We start from the raw sequence: 26,343 nt of genomic DNA, 5'->3' as shown, positions 1-26,343 counted from the left end.
GTCCTCTATCAGGCTTTGTTTTCTGGCCTTCCATAGACTCACCGCATCCGATGAAGTGAGCTGTAGCTCACGAAAGCTTGTGCTCAAATAAATTTTAGTCTCTAAGGTGCCACAAGTACTCCTTTTCTTTTTTGTGAATACAGACTAACACGGCTGCTACTCTGAAACCTGTCACTTGTTTTAGTAATGCAATCTGGCAGCTGTGGCTCCCTCTGGTGGCCAAATCCCTGTTACATGGTGGCCAAATCCCTGTTACACGGTCTTGTTTGCCCATATGGTTTCTGCGGACACTACCAAATAACACCCTGGTACGTGCTTTCCCCGTGGTATGGAGATGCAGCCTCTGTCCCAAAGAGCTCTCAAAGGAAACTTCTCCTAGGAACTGGAAACGTCCACCCACACTAGTAGTGAATCTAGAATTTTGCAGTTGTCAGCCCTTGCCTGCCCCACCCATCCCCTCTTGGTCCTTTCTGCCTTCCACCTGTGTCTCCTTCTGCTCCCCCATAGTCTCTTTTCCCCAGTCCATTATCCCCTGTAGCCTTCGTCTCCGCTCTGAAGCCTTCCCAGGTCTAAGAAGCTAAAATGGTTGTTGGCAAAGTGAATCACATTTGGGTGTTGTTTTTCCAGCCTGGACTGTAGAGCTGTACATCCTTTTTCTAATGAGCTCTTGTGTGTGCCACTGGCTCTTCTGACAGTCTGTCCTGTGCATGCTTTTGTTTTGAGACTGTCAGTGGTAAAAGTTAATAATGTATCCCTGAAGGCTGTACATGACTTTGTTTGGTACATTAGAGATGCATGCCCTGCTTGTTTTTATCGTAATGAAGCCTCTGCACTCTGGGACATCTGTCACATCTGGGATATGTAACTCTGCAATATCCTTGTATTCAGAAAAAGATGAATGTCTTATGAAGAAAGGAGACTGCAGAATAGGGTCTAATTCTTAACCTGAAATGAGATCCAACTCACTGCAAATTGCTATCATTCATAGGAGTCTCTTGCGTTTCTTGCAGGTCACTGCTGGGGTACCCTTACCAAAGGAATACACCGAAGAGGTAATTCTGATCATTATAAATCCAATTGTTGCCAGGCTAACCAGCTGCTTTAATTGTCATGCAATGCACGACCAGTAACTAGTGTGCATCACCTCTGCTGCTGTCAGAGTATTTCTTATCTTAGCCTGTAATGTTTCATTTTTATGATGACAGTTTGGCTGTGCCCTCTCAAGCAGTTATCATAATTGACCCAGTCAGTGTTCAGAGCTTTCAGTTTCTCCTGAGCTCATGTAATTGTCCAAGTGCTTGATTTTTTTCAAGGTAATCTCCATTCTGCTGCTTATAACTCCTTCAGTGCTGGAGCTGTGTATAGGTTAATTGCCTTGCTGAAACACTGTCGCTTCAAATATTCAGGGTTTTAGTATAATTCCTCCTTTCACAGACTTCCTTAGCATCAGAGGAATACTGTTTTTGCAAGTGTGGAATGGAAATAGATTAAAGTCATAACTCTATATGGATGCATTTGTATACTTGGCTAATTAGTATGGCCCCTGTTTATTAATGAGGCTCACGTCTTTGCTTGTGGAACTTCTGTGTGAATTCCCCTTTGCACAACTAGTAATCAAATGGCCAGCATCCCATGCTGATAACCTGAAACACTGCAAATGTAAATATGCATAAACCCAAAGCTGTTAACACAAACTTCAAAGTGTCACAAAATTCAGTGTTAATGACATTCAACACTTCACAAGAATGTGTCATGGATGAAAATAGAAAAGGAGTACTTGTGGCACCTTAGAGACTAACAAATTTATTAGAGCATAAGCTTTCGTGAGCTACAGCTCACTTCATCGGATGCATTTGGTGGAAAAAACAGAGGGGAGATTGATGAAAATGAGGCTTTACTGTACGAGTTATTGAGCTTCTTTCTCTGCTTATGCAGGGAATGGATTAAAAGGAAATCAAGGACTTCAGAGACTTGATTCCTTCCACCTTTGGTTGGCAGCTGAAACTAACTGAAGATATCTTAAGCTGTTAAACTAGTAATAATCATTTGATTTCATTGTTCTGGTTAGAGATGGTCATTCCTTTCCCTTAAGGTAACTTATCTGTCATTCAACAAAGCAGTGATATTTGTAGAAAGCTAGAGCGTGAAAATTTGTCTTTAAGGCCTTATTTCCATTTTGATACTATTATCATTATTAGTTCCATCTGCTGTTAAAGTCAAGATTCCTGTCGAAGTTTAACTGCTCCTCACAAAATGTATCTCGTTTCTCACTGTTATTGTTGCAGAATCTTCAGCTCTTGGCAACAGGTTGTAGTAACTTAGGCAAACAAATCCAGAATGCCCGGACTTTTGGCACTCCCGTGGTAGTGGCTGTCAATGCTTTCAAGTAAGTGAGGCTAGTAGTCAGAGCTGTGTTTGCAGCCATTCCACAAGTGTGAAGTACTGGTATTCTGAAATGTCACCTTTTTCTTGCTTTCTATAAATTAATGTATAAACTGCTACCAACTAGTATCTTGCATTGAACAAAATTGTCTGATAAATATGACTAAGAGAGCTCCTTTGTAAATCTCTTAAATTCTTTCCCCGGCTAGTTTTAATCTTGATAAAATAGGATTGTTGATTATTGAGCCAGTAATTTTCATTCTTGCGAACTAAATGATTGTGATCAGAAGATGTTTCTGGTGTCCTGAAGATTAAGTATATAATAGTCTATGCTGTTGCTATTGTCCCTTTTTATACAAGCAACAAAGCTTTGAACTGGTATTAAACTGATTCCAGTTGCAGATTGCAGCCAGTCTGAAACTGAGTAATCAGCTATGGATTTGCCACCCTAAGTGAACAGTTTCTGATATGTAGCACATTTTTGGCTTCTAAGAGAAGTGCATTATATCCATCCGATCTCCATCCATAGACCAATTGTATTCACTTTCATGGTAGTCTCTCACTTCCTAGCACAAGAATTATGCTGATGACGCTGACCTCTATATAGGACAGGAACCGCTGAAAATACAGGATCTGCTCTCAGTCATAGATTTCTGTATACACCACAGCCGTTACGGAGAGAGCTGGCTGTACTGCTGTGGATTGGTTTCTTTCACAAAGATAGTGGAGGCCTATATGAAAATCTCTCCTGACTGTTACGGAGGGTCTGCTGGCTTCTAGGATTGCTTTATTCAGCATTTTAGAATATTTGGGGGGGAAAGATATATGCTGTATGTTTAAAAGAGGCAAACCAATCATCTGAGTACTAAATGTGTATACATGGTCATCTTTACAGATCTGATACAGAGGCTGAGCTGCAACTGGTCATTCAACTAGCAAAAGAAGCTGGGGCGTATGATGCTGTGAAGTGCACTCACTGGGCAGCGGGGGGGAAAGGAGCTGTTGCTCTGGCTCAGGCCGTTCAGAGAGCCTCACAGGAACTGAGTAACTTCAAGTTTCTCTACAATGTGGAGGTGAGAACATGCATTGACCCAAGGGGAGAGCTTATATGACTTTGCATTTCACTTCAACAAAAATGTTTGAGGACATTATGGATTAGAATTACAGACATGCTTTGTGGTCTGTGATACTTCATGAAAGTGCATTGTATCCATTTGCTAGTGTTGCCTAGATTTATTTGCTCTGTCAATGGTTTTCAACTTGTGGTTTGTGGATCCATACGGGTCCGCGTACTATGCCTAAGATTTCCAAAGGGGTCCAACACCTCCATTTGAAACTTTTTAGGGGTGTGCAAATGTAAAAAGGTTGAAAACTGCTCTAAGTACTGAAGATCACCCTAAAATCTGAGACTTCCGTTGGATCCTAGATCTTTTGAGTCTGGGCAGTGAATTGTAAAGTCTCTTTCTTTGCATTTTGGATGACTGATTGGAACTTGTTCCTTGTCTGCACTGAAAGGCTTTACCAGAACTCCCACTCAGAGTGTGAAGCATGTCTACTGTAGGCAACCATGGATCAGGGTGGTGGGGGTATTTACTCCTCAAACTGAGACACATTTTCCAGGCCATACACTGAAATGAAGAGATCTGGAGAGAGATTTTGCTCAACTTGTGATCTTTCTTAGAACTTCAGAATGTGCCTCTTGCTTTGCATGGGATGGAGCTCACTGAAATCTGCCTGTCTGACCACAAAACAAATACATGATCAATTTATTTTATATCCAAGGGCGAATTTGATTTGAACTCTATTGTCTTGAGTCTACAGAGTAATCAAATACTCATTTAATGTCTCACATCTGTTCTAAATACATGGAAGCTAAGTGATGCGTTAAAAATACTGCAAGTAACTGGAAATGTGGTTTATAAATAGAGTTGATGGATGTTTCAAGTAACTCTAAGATTGTTACAGATGTAATGAGCTCTCGTAGTTCAGTTTCCGGCCACACCTTCCCCATTCTGGAGTTTTCTGTATCTCTTTTAAGATCATGGAGGACATCTCCATGTTTTGCTTGCTTTTAATCCTTCAATTCCCATTTTCCCTTTGATGCTTTGTAGTGCAATTAATGACATACTAGCCAAGGAGAGATCCATGCATTCTTCAGCCAAAAGGAGGGTAACTTCCTGGATGTTGATATGTAATGGGCATGGAGGACAGAGTGAAAGAAGGAAGGAAAATGGAGGGGTTCACAGGGCATGCTTGCGCACGCACTGGAGGACCACCCCAGAAACACTGCTGTGATGATGATTTCATATTTTAATATACACATGTCCCTCCCTCCATTTTGTTGTGGGTGAGTGGGAGCTGAACTGACCTCAGTTTTTGGCATGCCCAGCCGGACACACCGTAAAGGAGTTTGATTTTCAGAAAATGCCAACTAGCAACTCCATGAAAATCATGCCTCTTAAGGTGTCTTGAGTTGGGCACCAAAATCACTAATCACTTTTGGAAAATCTTGACTGATGTCCCAAAGTTTGATTCCTTTATTGAAAACCAGTGCCAGATATTCATGCAAAAGTTTCACAGTCCTCCAGTGAGAGTACCTAAATGGTCCAGGAGCCTGGCTTATACATCTTCCAGTCAGTCTCTCCAGATCTGGTGTCTAACAGTAACCACATTTCTGGCTTGAACATGTCTGACTTCCTCTATAGAAGAGAGACAAGATGGGTGAGGTAATATCTTTTACTGGACCAACTTCTATTTGTGAGAGACAAGCTTTTGAGCTTACACAGAACTCTTCTTCAGGTCTTCCTCTGTAGCAGACAGCTGTCTAAGGGCCTAGTGAAATGCATGTTATATTTTTTTAATCAGTTTGTTCATCTTAACAGATGCTGAATTTCCTTCCTTATCCTCTCTTACATGCTGTTTGTTTTCCTGAGTACCTAGAACTGCTTTGGACTTTCTTTCAGAAGTTACCGTTCCCCCCCACCTCCCCCCTTAAGTGTTTCACTGTTGTAACCAGGTTGGATGGTTAACATGTAAGCTCAGCTTAAAGAATATTTATGCATATTTTCTTGCTTCTGGTGACAATAAATGAGTCTTGTTTGTCCTACTGTCAAAAGAAACCACTGTAATGTGATGAGTGAAAACCCTCACATTGTTGTCGAGCTCTGTAGATTTGCAAGTAGAAATTGTTGTAATAGCTGCAGGTTGCACATCCCTTGACATGTACAGGACTGAAGAGCTTCTGTGATGTCACAGCCCTTGATAGACTGGCCATCATTGACTTGTTTCTCTTTTCTAGCTCCCGGTTGTAGAGAAGATCAGAATTATTGCACAGCAGATTTATGGGGCAGAGGACATTGAGCTATCTCCAGAGGCAGAGCAGAAAGTTGTAATGTACACTAAGCAGGTGAGTTCTCCAAGTCATTGTTGCCCATTGTCTTTCCCCTTTAAAACATTTGCACTAAACAGTTGTGTTTTTAAAATGTGAATCTCATATGTGAAGGGCAGTGTCAGTGCTAATCAAACCATGCACCTACAGACTGGAGCCAATCGGCACAGCTGCTGGGAAAAGGGTGGTGTTGAGGTTAGGAACTTCTCCTGATTGAAACACTGGCTCACCCAATGTTTTAAGTCTTGTCACGATCCTAGCTGGTCTCTCTTTCCCCTTCTGTAATAGGGCACTGGTTATAATTACATCCCTTGCAGCTAGGCTGTGAGAGTTAATGTCTGTAAAGGGTTTTGAAGCTGAGTGCTGTGCAGATGCTATGTGTTTTCTTGGTGTCTTGCACATTTTGAATGACTTCTCTTTTGGAGAACATTTGTTTGTGGAAATTATTTGTATGGCTGCTCCCTTTTCATATTTCTTACATGTCCCTTTATATTCTACAGACCATTCATATAATAGCTGTGTAATTGGTCCCGCTCATCCTGCAATTATATTGATCTGATAAAGACTTCAGGTGGGCTGAGAACTTTAATTTTGAGCTGTTAAAATAAAAATTAATTAAAAAAAAAACAAAACCCCACAAAAAACGCTTAGTTTACATACTGGATTCCTACAAAAGCATTAACCTCTTCTCTGATTGGATCTGGCCATGACAACGTTTGTTTTTTCCTTAGTCACCAGAGAAAAGAGGAAAGGTGATAGAGAACTGATTTGACAGTATCGTGCAGGTTGTAGGCAAAGCAATTACTGAAAGACAAGATGGTCTGTTAATCCAAAGAATGGCAGAACGAAGCAGCTTACCTAGACGAAAGTTTTACTTTTGTACTTTACAAATTATATTCTATTTTCTTGCCCCTTCTTGTTTCCCCAGGGATTTGGAAATCTGCCAATCTGTATGGCTAAAACTCACCTGTCATTGTCTCATGACCCAGAGAAGAAAGGCGTGCCTACAGGCTTTATCTTGCCTATCCGAGATATCAGGGCCAGTGTAGGTGCTGGATTCCTATATCCATTGGTAGGAACAGTAAGTGTCATAGTTAAAACCTCAGCTCCATAAAGGAAAAAGGTTTGGGAAAAAATGTGTGTGCATTCCAGTTGGTGGTTTAAATCAGTGGTTCTTGCTGGTATCCTATGAGAGGGAACTCTGCATACCATACACATTATCCATGTAGATTTACACAGTGTACTAATAATGTGTCTATATAGCGCTCCTAATGGAGTGCCTGTACAATACGCTGGATGCCCTTGATCGTTTTTTAAAAATATGCTAAAATAAACAGACCCTCACTTCCTCCAGATAATTCCAATATCCAGCAACAACATAAATGTGGCTGATTAACTGACCTTACATATGGTCCCTGAGGCCTGGTCTACACCAACGCTGTAAGTCAATCTAATTTACACTAGGTAAGTTACACAACTTAAGTCGACATAGCTTAGATCGACTTACAGCGGTATCTACACCACTCTGTGTTGATGGGAGAGTGCCTTATCGTGTCTTCACCGGACCCACTAAATCAATGCTGCTGCATCGATCGCAGTGGCGCAGATTCATAGTGAAAGCAGTCCAGTCCCACACACAGCCCTATCCAGTGCCAATTTTTTCATGAGCCAGAGCAAAACGGGGGAGCCATGCAACATGCTGTGAGGCTAACAAACCCTGGGGTGTAGATCTGAAGAGGAAGTGAGTTCCCAGGGCCCTAACAGGGAATTCCCTGCTAGCTGTCCCATCTTACATTGGAAGGGCTTTGAGTAATTAGTGTCTGTCCAGCACAGCACCTGCACCAGTCACTCCTTCTCCGTAATATTGCAGAGTAATTTAGTCTGTTTAGAAGTAGCACTCAATGTGCACAATACAGTCAGTGATGCAACTGGATATTTATTACTTTCCTTGTTATGTGATTGAAGGAATGTTAATTACAGCAAAGATTCCCAGAATAACATTGGCCTTGGACAAGCTACTTAACTTCCCTGAGCATCCCTGTCTGCAGAATGGGGATAATACTTAGTTAACAAGGGTGTTCTGTGGCTTGGAGTTTCTAACTGTGAAGTGCCTGGAAATTCTGTAGCTAAAGGCTCTGTACAGCTGCAGGGAATTAGTTAAACTACTTGAATGCATCAAAAGCAAGGTAAGCCCCTCCTCCTGCTTTGCCACAAACAGTTGATTCATACTCTATTGCTGCTGCTGGTACTAAGAAGTAAACCAAATGGGGAGCACAAGGCAATGAGGAATCAAGCTCCATTTGCCAAATAAAGGACAAAAATCAATTGGGAAAGTTCATAACCATTTCATTGAAAGGAGAAGGTTCAAGTGCTACAGGAAAGTCAATAGCATTTCAACTCCAATTTAAGGAAGCAATATATTTGATAGGAAGATGCACATTTCAGCTGCCCCTTACTGTAAAGTCAATTATCAGATATAAATAGGAAAATACATGGTGTAGGACTAAAGAGTCTTTAACATCTTCACCTAATTTTGAACTGCCAGTGTTTTTAATTTAAAAACTTGAGTCTTGTATTGCCAGAAGCTGGGAGCGAACAACAGGAGATGGATCATTGGACGACGGAGGGTTGGATCATTCAATGATTGCCAGTTCTGTTCATTCCCTCTGAAGCACCTGGCATTGGCCACTGTCATAAGACAGGATACTGGGCTAGCTGGATCATTGGTCTGACCCAGTGTGGCCATTCCTATGTTCTTACCTGTAGCCAACAGCAGCTTGCTTGCTGTAACCCTAAAATCATATGAATTTAAAAGAAGAAAAAAGTGCATGGGCTCACTGAGTTGATTTGTCAAGGTGGAATATCACTGACAAAGTAGTACTGTTAGTGCAAATATCAGTAAGACTATTAATGCAGTTTCATCTCCAGAGACCTGAGCTCAAATCTAGTCTGGGTCAGAAGTGAATGCATTTGGATTTAGCTGACATTTGTCCACATTGTAAAACCACAGTATAATTTGGCAAAAGAGTCCATTCACTCTGATTAGTAGAGACCAGAATAGCAAGGGTGAGGAAGCTCAGGATGAAAGTGTATTACTAGAGTTGTAGAGGGAGACTTGGGTTATGCCTGCCAGCACTCTGCCAAATTCTAGGTGCTATTCTCATTCTTGAGTACTAAAATCTCCCTTTCAAATATAATGCTAGTGCTCTTAAACTTGACTTTAATACAGTTGAAATGATGAGTAGTGCTTTAGATCTGTGGGGTTGAATCTTAATCACTTCATTGTAACTAGATTTGTTGTGTTTGAGGAAATCTTAAAAAATTTAATTTTTAACACCAAGTAGAAGAGTAAACAGTCAGTCATGAGGAGCAAGAAATTTCCTGCCTCCCTAAACAGCTGAATGTTTCTTTTAAATCCATGCTTTAAAAAAAAAAAAGGCATCTATTTAACTAGAAACACAGTCCTGAAGTTCAAGAAAAAAACAAAAAAACCTGGAAAATGAGTTTAAGTATCCTGAAAGAGCAATATTGTTACCATTGCTCAGACCCTCCGTGCTTAGTCGTTAATTAAAATTCACTGAATTCTTCATGGCTCAGGCATGCTCAACAATTTGATTCCTAGAGCATCTTGAAGGTTATTGATCTCCAGTGGCGTACTCCAGTTGCTACTTACAGACACGGAAACAGTGTTGGTGCCATGTGAACAAAGTTAAATCACAGGTATTATGTTTAGTTTTCTCAAACTTGAGCTGCATCTAATCCATTAAACTAGGTTCAGTCACTGCCTCCAAATTGGTTAGTTTGTTGGAAGGGGGGAAAAAAAAAAAGACAGCAATAAAAACCACACAAAAGTGGGGAAGTGACATCATCAGCTGGAGATGACCAGGGTGGGAACAGGATCCAGTGATGAATCTGATGGGATCACCACCCTAAATGGCTGGTGTAAACAGTGCAGAGTGAAAGGGAGCTACAGACAATCATGTCCAAGGAAATAACATCAGCAATAAAGGAGTGCCTGAAAATCTGGAGGGGAGGAATCTAATCCAGTTTGGGCAGATGCTGGTAGAAGACTTATTAAATGTAGTTTCTCTGAGTGGATAGGGCATGGAGAGTGTTATCCCTTCTTGCTGCAAGTGGTAACTGTCCAAAATCCCAATGCTGGGTTCGTTGATTGAACAAGAAGAACATGGCAGTCTAAATATTTCTAGATTACCAGTGATGAAGGAATTAGTCATGTCTCATTTAAATAATCTGTCCTCTTTAAAAAGAGCGTATACAGTGAAAGATAAATTGAGCCCTTTCCCATCATTAGTTACATTCATTGTAAACAACACAGAATTTAATCCAATGACTTATGGAGAGTTTTAAATGTTGATGATCCATGGGGTATGTATCTCAGATCAGATGTCTGAGAAAGGGATGTTTTCAGAAATTAAAACCAAATAGAACTGGTTGTTCTCCCATGATATCAGTACTGCAAAATCAGTCCTACTTTCCAAATGTCTAAAGTACTTTTTTGGCGCAAGACATTAACTCTAATAGACACAATAAGATCAGGATTAATAGGAGATTTATGATTATGGCCCTGACCCTGCAACCAGATCAGTCTTGTGTAAGTATCCACCAACCCATTTGACTTTAGAGGGGCGTGATTGCAGGATCCAGCTCTGGGGAATGCAGAATTCAGACAGTTGTCTAAGCCCATTAGGGTGTCTGTACCCTGCCATAAAAACCCAGAGCTGGCCTGTGTCAGCTGATGTGGGCTCAAGGGGTTGGTGTAGAGGTTTGGGACCCTCCCACTTTGCAGGATCTTAGAGCTCAGGTTCCAGCCTGAACCCAAATGTCTACACCGCAGTTAAACGGCTCCTAAGTGTCGAATTGCAGAGTAGGCATACCCTTAGATTAATGGACCCCAAACTGTGTGGTGCAGTCCCCCAGGAAGGCTGTTTAGACCTGCTCTGCCCCCAACTTTGCTCCAACCCCAGCTCCTGGCCATGACTCCACTCTTGGCTCAGGCTCTGCTCCCGGCCACAGACCCACCCCCAGCTGCAGCCCTGGCCTCAGCTTCTGGTTCCCAGCCCAGCTGTGACTGCGGCCCCAACCTCAGCCCCTGACCCCAACTGTGACGACCTCTCCTGGCCCCAGCTCCCAACCGTGGCTTAGGGGCTGCGGGGGGGGCATGGATAGAGGTAAGGAGGGGTCTTGAGGTAAAAGGTTTGGGAACCACTGCCTTAGATAATAAAATGCTGGGCCAGATAAGTACTTGGAAATGGGTGAACTTTTCAGAATAACCTAAGTGACTTAGGAGCCAAAGTCCCATTGACTTTCAGTGAGACATTGGCTTCTGAGTGCCTAAGTCACTTTTGAAAACAGGTTACTAAGTGCTTTTGAAAATTTTAGCCTGTAATATATAATCGCTTGATTGTTGGGCCTTTTTTTGTTTGCTTGTTTGTTTGTTTTTTAATCCTGTGGGTGGATTCAGTGCCTCTCCATGCATAACTAAGCAATGATAATCACTCTGCATTCTTCAGCTTTTCAGTGTCCACATTAAGGAAAACACCCCACACCCTCATTTACATCTAGTTTTGAGAACACCAGAACGACAATAAAAATATATGAATAATTGTTAATGATCATCTCTATGAATGTTCTCTTAAAATGTACTGTGTAACGATGCAAAGTGACTTAAAAGATGCTGAATTTTGTGGGGAAAATCAGGACAGTATGTCCTTTTTTTAAAAAACAAACTTGGATTTGTAAATTTCTCAGTAAGATGCTGCTGATGCATAACATTTTTGTGTCATTTTAGAAGGTGAATTTAGTTTTGTAAGAAGCTGAGTAATAGACAGAGATTTGACATACAGTAATCTTTGTTCTAGAAGAGGTCTTTTTAGGAGATAGCAAACAATTGTCATGCTGAAAGTTAGCTACAGTATTTACTTGAATTCTAGGACATCAAGGAGTGAATTATTTTAGGCCCTGATGCTGCAATTGCCTGTGCCTATGTGAAGCCCCTCTGACTTCCAGGTGAATAGAGGGGTTCATGTAGGCACAGTCAATTGCAGGATTGGGGACCCACTGTTTTCCCCTGCCACATTTGTAACCTTCTTAAAACACCCTTTAAGTGTTTTCATTTATTGTATTAAACAAGAAGCTGCCATTTTAACATCCTCTTAAACTAGGACAAAGATTTGAAAGGAAAGTTTAATCTTATAAATCTCCTGGTGTCAAATCAGCACTCAACCTTTTTTATGCCCTTCCCAAGGAAGAAACAGAGCAATGAATGTCACCCACACTAAAGAAACCATTTAATTCAGAGCCATCTTTTCATCTATCCTGTCTACAAAGTACAATGTACGTGGACAAGTGTGTGACATCATTTAAAGCCAATGAGATCTATGACATTAGGAAGCACAGATTAGAAATAATTGCAGCTGGTATCCTGCATGCTTTCCCATCTTTCTATGCTGATCCGTTTGATGGAGAAAATGGTTTGCTGTGGAGATGTACAGTTTTTGAAGTTCTGTTGTGTTCAGGGCACAGTGTAATTTATTTTTTAATACTGTGATTAACTTTATGCACAACAGTTTTCTATTTTTCCTTTACAAGAGGTGTTTACTTGAGATTACAAGATTATCAAAGACAACTGTGTAGATGTGATATACCTAGACATTTGTAAAGTGTTTTACTTAGTACTGCGTGACATTTTGATTTAAAAAAATAGCACTATGCAATATCAGTAAAGCACACATTAAATGGAATAAGAATGGGGTGACTGATCAGTCTCGAAAAGCAGTCATCAATTGGGAATCCTCATGAAATGGGGGTGTTTCTAATGGGTTCCCATAGGGATCAGTTCTAGGTCCAACACTGTTCAACATTTGAATCAGTGATCTGGAAGTAAGTATAAAATCACTGCTGATTTTCAGATGACACAAATATTGGCAAAAAAGTAAATTAATGGTGAGGACAGGCAGTCATACAGAGTGGTCTATATCACTTGGTAACCTTGGCTCATTTAAACAGAATGTTTTAATACGGTCAAATGAAATGTAATATGTAGAGGAACAAGGAATGCAGGCCATACCTGCAGCATGGAGGGCTGTATTCTAGAAAGCAGTGGCTCTCTGGAAAGGATTTATAGGCCGTAGTGGCCAAGCAACTCAATGTTAACTCCCAGGGCAGTGCTGTGGCAAAATGACTGAATGCTATCTTTGAATGTATAAGAGGAGGAGGAGTGAGTATAAGTTGGGAGGTGATTTACCTCTGTATATGGCATTGGTGTGACTGATACGGGAATAGTATGTACAGTTCTGATGTTAATTCTTAAAGATTGGAGAGTGCAAAGAAGAGCCACAAAAATTACTTGAGGGTTGAAGAAAACGCCAAACAAAGATTTAAACAGCTAAGTCTGTTTGGTTTAGCAAAAATGAGATTGAGAGGTAACATGATTACAGTGCACAAGTACTTTGGTACTCAATTTTTAATTCCCATGAAAGAGCTATTTAACCTAGCAGAGTATGGCATAATAAGAACCAATGATTGACTGCCAAAGACAGACAGACACACACTCAAATTAAAAAGAAGGCACAGATTTTGAACAGTGAAGACTATTAACCACTGGAACAAACTACCAAAGGGAGTGGTAGATTCTCCATCTCCTGAGGTCTCTAAGTCAAGACAGGCTGCCTTTCTGGATGATACGCTTTAGTCAAACACAAGTTATTGGGCTCAGTACAGGGGTAACTGGGTGAGGTTCTACAGCTGTCAGGTTAGATGATCTAATGGCCCCTTCTGGCCTTAAACTCTCTAGATTTGTGAATGTTGGCGCTTGACAACTGAACAAGCGATGGCATTGGCTTGTGTAGGCAGGTGTAGTGCAAGCTTCCTCACTCTGTTCGGCCAGTGCACCACTATCTTGACTTTAAAACAGCTCTCAGAACTTCCATACAGTTTAATGTGACTGGCTGTTCCATCCAGTGGAAGTGAGTTGCCCCTCCCCTCCTCAGTGCAAGCCCAGCTTCTGTCTTAAAATCAGTCTCTTTTCCAAGTCAGTACTGGGTACGTAGGTAATGCCTTCAATCCTTGGCTCTCAGAGCACTTCTGACATGTTTATTATGTGTATATACACTGTGAGCTGGAGGTGTGACTTCCAGCTTGAGGAGATATCACCATTCTAGCATGATCAGAGCTAGTGTGCTAAAAATAGAATGTAGCCACAGCAGCGAGAGAGGCTAGCTGTGCTGAGTATTTCTTGGACAGGTATGTGCTCATGGTGACTAGCCCCTCACATCGTCACGCTGTACAGGCGAGTCTTGTCTTGCGCGCATTTAACATGCGCAAATTCAGCTTTGCACAGTTGGCAAAAACAAAAAAGAGAAGAATAACAATTTAAATACTGTACCTGTAGTGCGGGCGATTCTGCCCGCCATTAGACTCAATGTAATTTTGACTATACATGATTTTTGCTTTACTCGCTGCCTGTGGAACGTATCCCCAATGTAAGATGAGACTCACCTGTACTCTATTTTTTTTAGCCCGCTTGCTCCATCGGAGCTAGTGCAGCTGTGTCACCTCAAGCTAGAATTTATACATCCAGCTCAACGTGCAGACATACATGAACGCCTCACAGCGCTTCTGTGAGGTATTGAGATCTCCACCCCATCTTACTAACAGGGAAATCGTGGCACAGTTATTGCCTTGTCCAGCAAAGCTTAATTAAAGCATATGAGTAGTTCCATTGAAATCGGTGGAACTACGCACATGCTTAAATTTCAGCACATGCTTAAGTGCTTTGTCAAATCTTGAGCTAAATCATTTGTACAAAGTCACACTTGAGTCAATGGAAGAGCCAAAAACAGAACCAAGCCCTCATAACTCCCAATCCCAGGCTCTCTCCACTAACACACTTTTCCTTCCGTCTGCTAGATGAGTACTATGCCAGGACTTCCTACTCGGCCCTGTTTCTATGATATTGACTTGGATCCAGTCTCGGAACAGGTGAATGGGCTATTCTGAAAAGAAATGTTAACCAAAGGTAAGTCTCTTACTTAGGCTAGGAGCCTTGCAAATCTTTGGGTTGAGTTAAGGGATTTTCTCACATCTAACTATGAAGCCATATGTTTCCAATGGCATTTGGTTATAATTCCTCCTAAAAGTTGCCTTTGATATGATAGATATCTTATATCTATATATCTATTTGTAATTAAGTTTTCATTTTTCTTTCTAGCTACCAGAAGATTACTTGATGAGTAATGCAAACTCAGTTATTCCCTGATTTAAGACAAAATAAGATATGGCTGAGAAAATGCAATACGTGAAGTGACTAGGAGAAAGGAGTATTTGGAAATGAATGAAATACATGCATTTATTTTTTTAATCTGAATAAATTTTAAAAAAATATTTTATTTCAGGCTAACTTTTAGTTCAGTGAGCATAAGAACTTGTAAATCATATACACTGATGTTTTCAATTATATTGCCTTCATGAACCTATTGCTTTTACCTTTTTATAATTGCAGATGGAGCAAAATACAAAGCTTGTTTTTAATACCCTCTTTCTAAGCTCTGTGATTTTTACTTATTAAAATGTAACAATAAAATTGCAATTTCTCGATTGGTACAATGTTTGCAACAATCCAGGGCTTAATTGGTTGTTTTTAAATGTGTTTTAGAGCACAGGTACACCTTATCCCTTAAAGTCTGAGCACTGTATCTTCCTATTGCACTTAATTCTATAATCCATTGCTAGTATTAAAGAGAAAATGTGCCATCAGACTGCACTAATTCAATGAAAAGTAGGTAGTAGGGAAAAATCCCTTTGCTTCTGTTCTTCCCCTAAAGTTTCTGACCATTAGTTTCTGCTTTGAATTTTTTTTGTGGGCGCCTGCACTCGATCCAGTCTTAAGAAAGCTCTGTGATCTGTGTTTCTGTTGTTACCTACTAAATTGTGAATGGTAGTGGAGCATATAAACTTTGCCTTTTTGGAGACCGTATCTCCATGCTCTGGCTGGGGATGGGAAGCTGTTCCATATGTGGTTTTTAATAGATGTCTGATGAGTGAGATGAGATTTGTAAATGTCACAACTTTTTGTTGAAATCCCTTTTTTTGGTGAGAAAAGACAGCACAAGCACTGAATGAAATGGTCTGTAACAGGGTGTGTCACAGTAGACCAAAAAATCACTTCATAATGTGAAAATGTAGTTACTGCCAGACTTATAATTAACACAAATAAATTGCTAAAATCCTTCAAGAGTTCCCTGGGTTTTAATATATGCATTGAGATTAATGAAGTTGAAGTTATTTTTATTATGAATTTGGGGACGGTACATGGCAGCAGTCCCAGTATTGACAAGTAAAAGTGATTATTGCAGTAATACTGTTGAGCCTGCAGTGCTCCACTGTATCTTAAATTTAATCCAGTTTCCTTTCTGGGGAACTGCATGTCAGCTGTAGGAAAATAAATTACCTGACTTGTTCAGTGGATTTGGATGTACTCTGACTTTAAAAGATCTGAAGTGAGACCACCAGTTCTTTGTGTCTGGTGGCTAGAATAACTTGCCTATGCAAGCAGCTAAATATTTTTGGATAATTCTTTCCATGTAAAACTGCAAGGCCCATATGCTTGTGTTAGATCTGGATCTAGCATATGTTAAAAAAAATTGCTCTGACTGGAAAATGAGTTGATGTAGGTGTATGCACCAACCAGTACATGGGCTTATCTGTAACACACACGCACACACACACACTATATAGCAAGCTAGCAAGGAGAATAATTATGTAACAATTACAATGCTGTCACAAAAGTGAAATTAGAGTAATTTAAATTGTCATAAAATCCCTGAGATGCATTTAAATTTTCCTTTATATAACATCATTCCAAGGAGAACTAATTTTCAGGGCATAAACCAGCCCACTTGCATGGGGTCGGGAAGGATTTTCTCCCCATATTTAATAGTGCACGTGGCTAGGCACCCTAGGCGCTTCTTCATCTAAGGCATCCTGGACAGGCCACTTCTGGAACCAGGATGCCTGAATAGATAGAGCTAGAGCCTACCTAACTTGTTTCATCTCATGGCTGCACTTCTTATAGCCTCTCCCTCTTGCAGTCTTCCGTTCTACCAACTTTATCTTGTTCCTTTTAGCCTGTCTTTTCTTTCCTTCTCCTAGCCCCCACCTACCCTTCCAGTTCTTTTGTACAACCTTTCTTGAAGAACTAAACACGGGCCTGGGCCCTCTTGGACGAGGACTGGCTGAAAGCAAACTTTGGATGAGCGTCTCTTTAAGCTAGGGCCAGCTCAGGGAGGCATTCATTCTCCACAGAGCATTGGGGGCTCTGAAGCTAAACAACGAGGAGTCCTTGTGGCACCTTCGAGCCTTAACAACCTTGGCGGTTGGCGGTGCTCTCCTGCCACGGCGGTGCAGGGCGCGGTGCAGCCCGGGGGCAGGTGGAGCCGTGACCGCAGGCCCCGAGAGCTGCGGCTGGGGCCGAGCAGGTGCGACGGGCTCCGGCGGGGGCCGGTTGCACGGCAGGGGCCGGCCCGCCGGAGGTCCGGGGCTTGGCGGGGGCACCGCAAGGTGCGTCTCCGGGCAGCCGCTGCAGCGCCCCCTTCGCTTCTCCCGCCCGGAGCCCCCCGAGCCGGGGGCGTGGCTCGAGCGGGCCGCGTCCCCTGCCCCGGGGCGGGCGTGCCGGGCTCCCTCCTCCCCGCCTAGCGGCTGGGCGGGTCCCCGCGGCGGCGGCAGCAGCAGGAGCGGGCGGAGCAGGCAGCGGGCGCCAGGTGAGAGCGGGGGCGGGCCCGCTGCCCTGCGTGGGCCAGGGAGCCCCCCGGCCCCTTGCACGCCACGTCGGCCCGTGCTGGGGGGCCCTGGGGCTGGAGCAGGGTTTGCTGCGGGCCGCGAAGCTGGACGGCGCTGGGCTGCGTTCGTGCAGCACCCCCGGCTCAGCGCGGAGCCGCCTGCCCGCGGGCAGAGAGGGTCCCTCTGCGCTCCGCGTCCAGGGAGCGGGCTAGTCCTGGGCATGGGGAGGGGACAGCGCTGGCCGCCGGGGAGCCGATGGGCAGCCGCCCTCCTCGCGCCTTTGCAGCCTTCCCGGGGGCGGGAGCAGTCGGGAGCCTCCCTGGAGCACCCCGGGGAGGGAGAAGGGTGAGCGCGCCTCGCGGCGCCCCTCGCTTCCTGGCTCAGCCCCCTGCCAAACCTGCGGGCAACCGGCACAAAGGGAGAAGACTGAAAACGGGGCAAGCCGGAGAAGATTCACTGGGCTCAGCTTCTCTGCCGCCAGGCCAGCCCTGTTGCGCTTCAGATCCCGGCTCCGGTTGCGGGACCTGTGCACACGGAAAATCAGAGGGAGAATGTTTCTTCTCTCCCCCGCCCCCCATCTATTTCTTTGCCTCTAGCTTCATCTTGCATTACAGTGGCTGGCACATGAAGGAGACAGGTGACTTGTGTTGCGGCAGCCTCTCTTCCTTTCCACAGCTTATAGAGCTGATAGATCTCTTTACAGGCAGAAGTTTTCCATCTCTGTCATTTCCTACATGCCGTAGGTAGCGGATTATTACTAAAGGATCTCTGGCATTAGTGTGCTGGAATCCAGGCTTTTCATCATCAATCGCTCCCTAGAAAGACTTTCCCTGTCGGTGTATGGACTAACACAGCTGCTACTCCGAAACCTGTGTATGGCAGGGTAACACATCAAGTTGATGCAAGCTTTGGCTGAAGATTTGGTGAGTACTGTAGCATCATAAAGACAAAGGCCAATGTTTTCAAACGCTGGGCCTAAAGTTAGAGAAATAAATCCATATTTAGGATTCTAAAATAAAGGACGTGATTTTCAGAGGTGCTGAGCACCCACAACACCTATTAATCACAATGGGAGCTGGGAGTGTTCAGCACCTTTGAAAGTCAGCCCACCTGTTTAGTTGTCTGAATAATGATATAGGAGCTGAACTTGTAGCAACACGGTTGAAAATTTTGGCCATAGCATCAGTCTTATGTAAGGTGAACCTATTTGTTGGGAAACGGTGTGTTTGCAAACTACCAGAAATGTTTCCATTTCCACTGCAAATACTATAGCTTAGGACACCTCCAGAGATTTGGAGACCATATAAAGAAACCTGAATTAAATCAAAGGTGTTTATATTGTGGGTGCCTGGGTCTGTTGGCTGGCATGGATATCCTAAGGCTTTTTCTATAATCTGAACATTTCTATTTCCTTTATTTTCTATTTAAAAAAAATTAACTGAGAAAGATTCATTCAGAAAAGCGGTTATTGATTAAGGCTTCAATTCAGCAAGGTACTAAGCACTTTGTAATTCTCATTCTGTGCAATTTCAGACACCACTAGCCTGAAGATTGCTAATAATCAGCATCCATTTTTTTCTGCCATTCAAGAAATAAATTGCCAGGCACATGGAGTGTACAAGAGGTGAAAGCACTGAGATGTAATGCTTACTGTGTCATTTGATCTAGAATTGCACAATGATGTGAGCAATGTCATGAAGTGATCCCAGGGCATCCTGCTTTAAAAATTAAAAAAAGAGAGTGAGACTGGAAAAGACACCTAATCTTCTCTTGGCTGTTTTCTTCAGACAGATCCATTTCCTTGTCTTTCCAGCCAGAAATACAGTAATGTCGATGCAGGGGGAAACTAATGATGATTAAGGAATGCTTGTCTGGGTCTCCTTTCCAAAATCAGTGTTTGTGTCAGTTACAGATTCCATATTCTGGATTGCAGATAGTCTCCATAGCACATGTGGTCTCAAGAGTAAGGTTTAGGGGAAAGCAAAGATTGACAAATAATTGTGGCAAAACATTATTTTTTGCCCCTATACAAATTGATTGCATCTCAGTGACTTGAATTCATAATAAAATATCGGTGCATTGCTTTGCCTGTATTTTTATATGTTGTTGCATCCCTAAGCCACAGCAAATAATGTTAGATAAGTAAATTATTGCATTTAGAAATTTAGTTTTTTAAAACATACATACAATAGTGTTTTTTAAAAAGTAGGACAAAAAAGAAAATATTTATAAAGAATTTCCCAAAGTTATCCAAGGAGAGAGGATCCCATGTACTCACTGAGAAATATGTAAGTATGCTATAATGTGTGTTTGTATCTTTATATTCAGGAATGTTCAGAAGGGTTACATACATTTTATGATGAACATGTGCTCTGTGAAAGTGGGGTTGCCATGGAACACTTGCACACACTGTAAATAAACCAAACTGTATGAAGGAAGCTTCTCTTTTATAACTCTCAAACCCTCCATTTTATATTTTATAGAGCTGCATATGATCATCTTGTGCATTAAGAATAAAAATATCTGATATCTCAATTCAGAATTTCCCTTGGGGGAATTTATGAGTGCGTATGGGTCAGAAGGGGAAAGTGTTTCTCATGGGAAAAACATTTTCCTAACAAGTGAAATATTAAAATAAACTTCCCTTTCTACCCACATAAAAATTCATATATATGCAAGATTCGTGTGGTAGTTCTCCTATGTAACTCTTGAAACCCTATTTTGCCTTCATATATTGAAATACAGCTCCCATTGATTACAAGAGTGTATTTGAGCATAGAATAGCGTGCGCGCACACATATATCAGGACACAGAACACAGAGTTTTAGAAATGAAATTCACAAAATTGAAAAATTACCCAGTTCTTATAAACACAAATTGTATATCCATTTTTACCACATTGTTTTTCATCATTTGTTTGTTTTGTTGCAGATGCAAATGAAGCAATTCAAGAGATGAAAGCCTATGCCATATTTTTCAACATAAATGGCAAACCTTGCAATATGAATTGAAAGTAAATGAAATGCAAAGAAGGAAAGAGAAAAACAGCTGACCCTATCACTGGAGGCAAAATAAGGCCACTTGGTGTATCTTTTTTTTTTTTAATATCATTTCAGTACAATTGCTCAAAGAATGTGCAATAATGAACATATTAGCAAGTAGTAGTTTTTGATTGATGCCCATCGTAAAATGAAAACGGTCAATTCTTGATCTGATTTAACATCCATTTTAAAAAAGTCAAACTGTTGCTGAAATAATATCATCGTATCAAGTAGTGTTTCAGGTTGGCCATCCCAGAGATGAAACTGAACCTATTTTATAAACTACAGTAAAGTGTGTTATAATCTATCCAGTAAGTCTTTCTCTCAGGAAAGGTAAGAAAAAAAAGTCATAGTGGAAATATAAATGTAGTGTAACAAGTCATTCAGAACATTTCTTTGCATAACACCTCATCAGTTCACAAAAGTAATGTCATGTTTTTGGATGAAATTTCAAAGAACTGCACTCTGAGCTTACCTGCAATTAATTTATCTGATGGGTTAATAAAAAAGAAAAATATATGAAGAAATTAGAAGGCAGGACAACAAATATGGAGAAGGCAGCTAAAGAAATTCAAATGGAAAACACAGCACAATCAGAAAATCCTAGTGCAGCAAAACTGTGCTCTTCAACTGAAGAACAGGCAGAAAAACTCACAATGTTTTGTTTTAAGAAAAGAAAGAAGTCATGTAAGAAGGCATTGGAGATGAAAGGTGTCTGTGAAGAAGACTCTGTAACCTTGAAACATACTAGCCAATCCATCAGTGCAGCCCCTGGAGAAGGGGAAGTTTCCAACCAATCTCAGTCATCAAGGGGAACCTGGACAACTATAAAACGTCTAGTGACACCTAAGAGAAGGTCAAAATCTTCAAGGAAGCAGACACACTCTGATTCTCAAGTGCAACTGGAGATAAATGCTGAGGATCCTGGCTTGCAAAGTTTTCTAAAGAATCGGGTTAGTTCTGGGCTTAAAATTCCCTGTATACGGTTCTCAAGAGGCAAGAAAAAACCCAGCCATTCTGAAATAACAGAAGAATCAGATTGCAGTGTTAAAGCAAATGAACTGATGGGCATTTTGAATAAAGTTAACAGTGAACCAGAGAATTTGGCAATAACAGTCAAATCTAGCATGGATCAATCCTTCAGCCAAGCCTCTGAAAAAAGTGACAGGAACTCACTTAATTCCACTGGGAAGAATGCGCTTTTGGTAGAGTCCAGACCAGACAATGATCAACACACACAGTGCATCGTTCAGTCTGAAATAACAAATTCAGAGGCAGTTGCTATAATGCTTCAGGAAGAGCTACACCAGAAGAGCCTACATGAAACTCCTGAACATACACTTGTAGCAAACAAGGGAGTTGATCTCAATACCACCCTTAGTGCTAATATTTCTAAGGACCTACCAGATAGAGTAGCTGAAGCCACAGAGGTACAAGAAATAAATAACATCCATGACACAGGGCTTGAATGTAGAGAGTCTGGAAGGAACATAAATGCTAGTGAAGACTGTAAATCCAGAGAGAGAATAATGAGTTTCAATCAATCGGCATTTAAAGATGATGCAGTAAGCATGCAGAGCTGTTTAAATGAACAATTGAAATTAGAAGAAAACAAGGACACTAGTGGAGTGAGCATTGTGATTACAATTACTGAAGCAGATGATGAGCCTGATGAAGAGGAGTCGAACCAGGACTGCAAACTGTCTTCAATTTCATGTGAACATAAGCAAAAGGGGAATAAAAAAATAAGTGGGAAGCTCAATTTCAGTAAACTTGCTAATCGCAAAGAGGCCTTAGTAGCAGGCAGTGGCCCCAGGAGGGAGGCTAAAGTCAGTTCTCCTGCTCAGTCACCCAATGGTCTTAGTGATCAGGAACACGAAACTTCAGAACAGTATGAATTGCTTCTGATAGAAACTGCTGCTTCACTTGTTAAGGCAGCGATTCAGTCCTCTATAGAACAGCTGGTTAATGAAATGGCTTTGGACCATAGTAAACATAACAGTGTTCTGTAATGACAAGAATGCCCCAAAATATAGTATGACTCAGCAGCAATTTAAAATTGTTTAGCACCAAGATGAAAGGCTAGAAAGTCTTAACTCCTTAGGTATTTGTGGTCTGTGTGTAGTGTATTTCTGCATGCTGGATAGGCCATTGTGTATATGTAAAATGGATCCAAGAATAAGGACTCAGTCCTGCAAAGTGTTGACAGGCTCATGAGATTGGGCTTTAAAACATTGTGATTGTTGATAGCTGTGGAAAAGATAAGTTGTTTTAGTGGCTATATTTCAATTTATTGTCTCTTTTGCAGTTTGGGGGCTCTATTATGTCATTATATATTTTAGATTTTTTTCCTATTGTTTACATTTTATTTATTATGGGTTGCTGAGAACTCGCAACTATATTGGACCTGTACTCATCGTAATCAGTTGGAGTTTTGCCATTGATTTCAATGTCAACAAGATTGGGCCCATTGACTTCAGTGCAAGTTGAGCATGTTCAGAACCTTGCAGGATTGGGTCAATGTCTCAAGATGCACATACTCTTTTAAAAAAATACTACAATCTCAACTGCCATGTCAATGCTATTATTGTATAAAATGAGGCAGGTATATAGAGTGCATCATGTAATTTGGCCTATTCCACTGCCCAGAATGTCTTGTGCATCTCATACCGCGTTGTGGTCATGCACTAAGTACAAGTGTATCTGACCCACAGGCATGGGGTTGCCAAAGAATGGTGCCATTGAAGTCAATGGTAAAACTTCCAGTTACATCAGTAGTGCAAGTTTGGGCCTAAGTGAGCAAGTTACTGATATTCTCTTCTGATGCCTTCCTTTGTTTTTATAATGTTGGAGTGCTGAGGCCTACCCATTGCTTTAGCACATTTTTAATATGTAGTATGTAATATAAATAGGAATGAGCTGCTAGTGCACTAGTGGTACAATATTGCCTCAGGGTTAAAATAGTTCCTGCATTTGCAATGGTCTCCAATCAGTCTGTTTTAACTTGAGCATTTTTTGTTTAATTACTGCTAATGCCCTTGACTGCAGCCAGCATTTTTTTAATAAGTCTTAGGGTTCCCCCCCCCCCGCTTCATAGCTCTTCTGAACTTCAGCAAACAAATCCATCCTATCTGTGTGTAACTGCATTATGCTACTTAATTTCTCCTTGCAGTTTCATTTGAATACACTATCATTGGCATTGTATTCTGAACTATAAAATCATGACTGGTATAGAGAAAGTAGATAAGGAAGTGTTGTTACTCCTTCTCATAACACTAGAACTAGGGGTCACCAAATGAAATTAATAGGCAGCAGGTTTAAAACAAATAAAAGGAAATATTTCTTCACACAACGCACAGTCAACCTGTGGAACTCCTTGCCAGAGGATGTTGTGAAGGCCAAGACCATAACGGTTCAAAAAAGAACTAGATAAATTCATGGAGGATAGGTCCCTCAACGGCTATTAGCCAGGATAGGCAGGAATGGTGTCCCTAGCCTCTGTTTGCCAGAAGCTGGGAATGAGCGACAGGGGATGGCTCACTTGATACCTGTTCTGTTCATTCCCTCTGGGGCACCTGGCACTGGCCACTGCTGGAAGACAGGATACTGGGCTAGATGGACCCTTGGTCTGATCCAGTAGGGCCGTTCTTATGTTCTTAACTGCTGGGTATTGCTGCTTTGAGCTGGAATGGCCCAATCCTGCTCCCATTGAAGTAGTCAGAAAAACTTCAGATCAGGCCCTTAAACACCTGCCATAGCTGTATCCTGAAAGAGGTTTGTCATTGACAGAAAATATCAAATGCTTTGTTGTGAGAGTTTTTCTGTATATTGTATAATATATACAGTAAGTGTGTGTGTGTATCATTTGCCCTGTTCATTACCAGCTCTTTAAAAAGAAACCTTTTGATTGTAATCTGTAAAGAATGAATGTGGGTCATTGGGCTATAATTTATTTGCAGCAGACAAATAAACAACCATATTCTCCTGAAAACATGCATTCTTGTGCATATTTCTGAGCTGATGCAGAGAGAGCAACCTCACTTGGCAATTGTGCATTGACCATTTGCAATTTTGGCAATCTTTTTTTCCTCCCAGGACAGTATATGGATCCTGTGTTAAAATACAAGGGCTATAGTTTTCCCTAGGAACTAGTGCTCAGTCACATTTTAAACATTGGAGGTAGAGAATCCGGGCAGAGCACACACTCAATGGCACACACTGAAAATAAGCAATGAACACCAGGGCATGCTTCTGTGTGTATGTGCAGAACGCCAGTCTTAAATCGAGAGGTGTGAAAAAATGTTTAAACTTTCTTTTCTATGAATGTATTTGATTAACTGTAGTTTGGATCAGAGTATCACTGATCCAATATCTGTAACACTAATGGATTAGTGCTTTATACCGTTCCCTGCAAATATTGTGGCATAATTTAAAAATGGCTCTTCAGCACTTTACACAACTTTGGAACTCTTCCAGCGTTCTCCAGCACAACACAGAAATGCAGGAAGAGGCTTGTTTGAGCTAATGGACTTGCACTAGATGTCTTGATAGATCACTGCTGGAGGGAGGGAAAGCTGCAGCTCAGTGTAATTCTGGAAGGTCTGTAGGCTGTGAAAGAGAATGTCATGTGCTCTGTGAAATGGATAAAAGTTTACTCCGTAGTGGGACAGCTGGTGTGAGTCAGCATAGCTCCATTGAGATTAATTTCAGATGGTTTTCATGTTGATGTAGACCAGCTGAGGAACTGGCCAGTGTAGATATTTAAAAGAAAATGATACGAAACTTGTGATTAGGAAATTAGAGAGTGACAAAAATACATTTGTACTCCAACCTTGGGCCTACAGGTGTTCACTACTGATACATGTTCAGGTTTGTGTTGGCCATCCTTTTGCGCTGTAGCTAGCTTTTCCTTCCATTATAACTGGATACATAACTAACAAGCACTTTATTACAAATGAATACACCTGTTGTTTTCTTGCATTGTGATTGACTGGGTGGCTATGCAGGAAATAGTGATTTTACATTGAAAGATTAATCTACAGTAAAGATCACCTATCCAGATTTGAATACTTCTAGCTACTCAGGCATCCATCCGTACAGTGAGTAGAAACAGGTTTTCTAGACATTGCTAGAACTTTTGAGAATATCTAAGCAAATGTGTCCTTTTCACAAAGGCTTAACTTTGATTACTGTGTGTCAAAGCAAATGTGACCCATTTTTAATGTGTTAGATATAATTAGTGGCTTCATTTTGACTAATAATTTCACTAGGCTGCGTGGGTTTCAGACATACTAGGTCAAGTTCAGTCCTGGTGTAAGAAGGTGCAACTCCAGTGAAATTAGTCGAATTGCACCCATTATACAGACCTGCATTTGGCTCACTGTTCTTATATTTTTCAGACTTTTTTTTAGTGCTAACAACAGTAGCAAATGAGATTAATTTGTGTTATACATCAAACAACCCCTAGCACCCTTCTTCCTTTATTTAGCATCTTTCACGTAAGTATTTTACAGTATGTAATAGTAAATACTTGCAATTTTTCTGCGCTTTCATTCATTGCACTTTTATCGCAGGACATCACAAAGAACATACAACTTTATAAACATGAATTAATTAAGTCTCACAGCCTCCCTCTGTTAAGACCAGACAGAAGGGTTATTAGTTTATTACTAACAAAGAACGGTAGCCTCTTGAATAAAGAATGGTAAGTTTGTTTTATAGTTGTGTGGATGTAAC

At 41.3% G+C, this 26,343-nt stretch overlaps 2 protein-coding genes across 4 annotated transcripts in view; both read left to right on the top strand.

The window, feature by feature from the left end:
- MTHFD1 (methylenetetrahydrofolate dehydrogenase, cyclohydrolase and formyltetrahydrofolate synthetase 1) overlaps window positions 1-16,019 on the top strand; it is a 66,807-nt gene extending 50,788 nt beyond the window's left edge. For both annotated transcript variants that reach the window (XM_038405437.2, XM_038405438.2), the window contains exons 22-28: window positions 1,011-1,052; window positions 2,286-2,386; window positions 3,278-3,455; window positions 5,681-5,788; window positions 6,699-6,851; window positions 14,699-14,807; window positions 15,000-16,019. In XM_038405437.2, coding sequence (XP_038261365.1) covers window positions 1,011-1,052; window positions 2,286-2,386; window positions 3,278-3,455; window positions 5,681-5,788; window positions 6,699-6,851; window positions 14,699-14,788 — 672 coding nt within the window. In that variant the 3' untranslated portion in view covers window positions 14,789-14,807; window positions 15,000-16,019. The remainder of the gene's footprint in view (window positions 1-1,010; window positions 1,053-2,285; window positions 2,387-3,277; window positions 3,456-5,680; window positions 5,789-6,698; window positions 6,852-14,698; window positions 14,808-14,999) is intronic.
- A 1,424-nt stretch (window positions 16,020-17,443) lies between these two features.
- On the top strand, window positions 17,444-24,598 carry AKAP5 (A-kinase anchoring protein 5). Of its 2 annotated transcripts, none has more exons than XM_038405440.2 (2): window positions 17,444-17,547; window positions 20,498-24,598. In XM_038405440.2, exon 2 carries the CDS (start codon window positions 21,126-21,128, stop codon window positions 22,617-22,619), a length of 1,494 nt encoding a protein of 497 aa, XP_038261368.1. In that variant the 5' UTR covers window positions 17,444-17,547; window positions 20,498-21,125; the 3' UTR covers window positions 22,620-24,598. The 2 variants fall into 2 exon arrangements, with proteins under 2 accessions (XP_038261368.1, XP_043373575.1); XM_043517640.1 differs by lacking the exon at window positions 17,444-17,547 and adding an exon at window positions 18,120-18,489.
- Window positions 24,599-26,343: the final 1,745 nt, after the last annotated feature.

Source organism: Dermochelys coriacea, chromosome 6, assembly GCF_009764565.3.
Source record: "Dermochelys coriacea isolate rDerCor1 chromosome 6, rDerCor1.pri.v4, whole genome shotgun sequence".
Lineage (NCBI taxonomy): Eukaryota > Metazoa > Chordata > Testudines > Dermochelyidae > Dermochelys > Dermochelys coriacea.
This window is presented reverse-complemented; position numbering and strand designations above follow the sequence as displayed.

Coding starts and splice junctions, on each gene's coding strand:
- AKAP5 (XM_038405440.2), top strand. CDS start 21,126: ATGAAGAAATTAGAAGGCAGGACAACAAATATGGAGAAGGCAGCTAAA.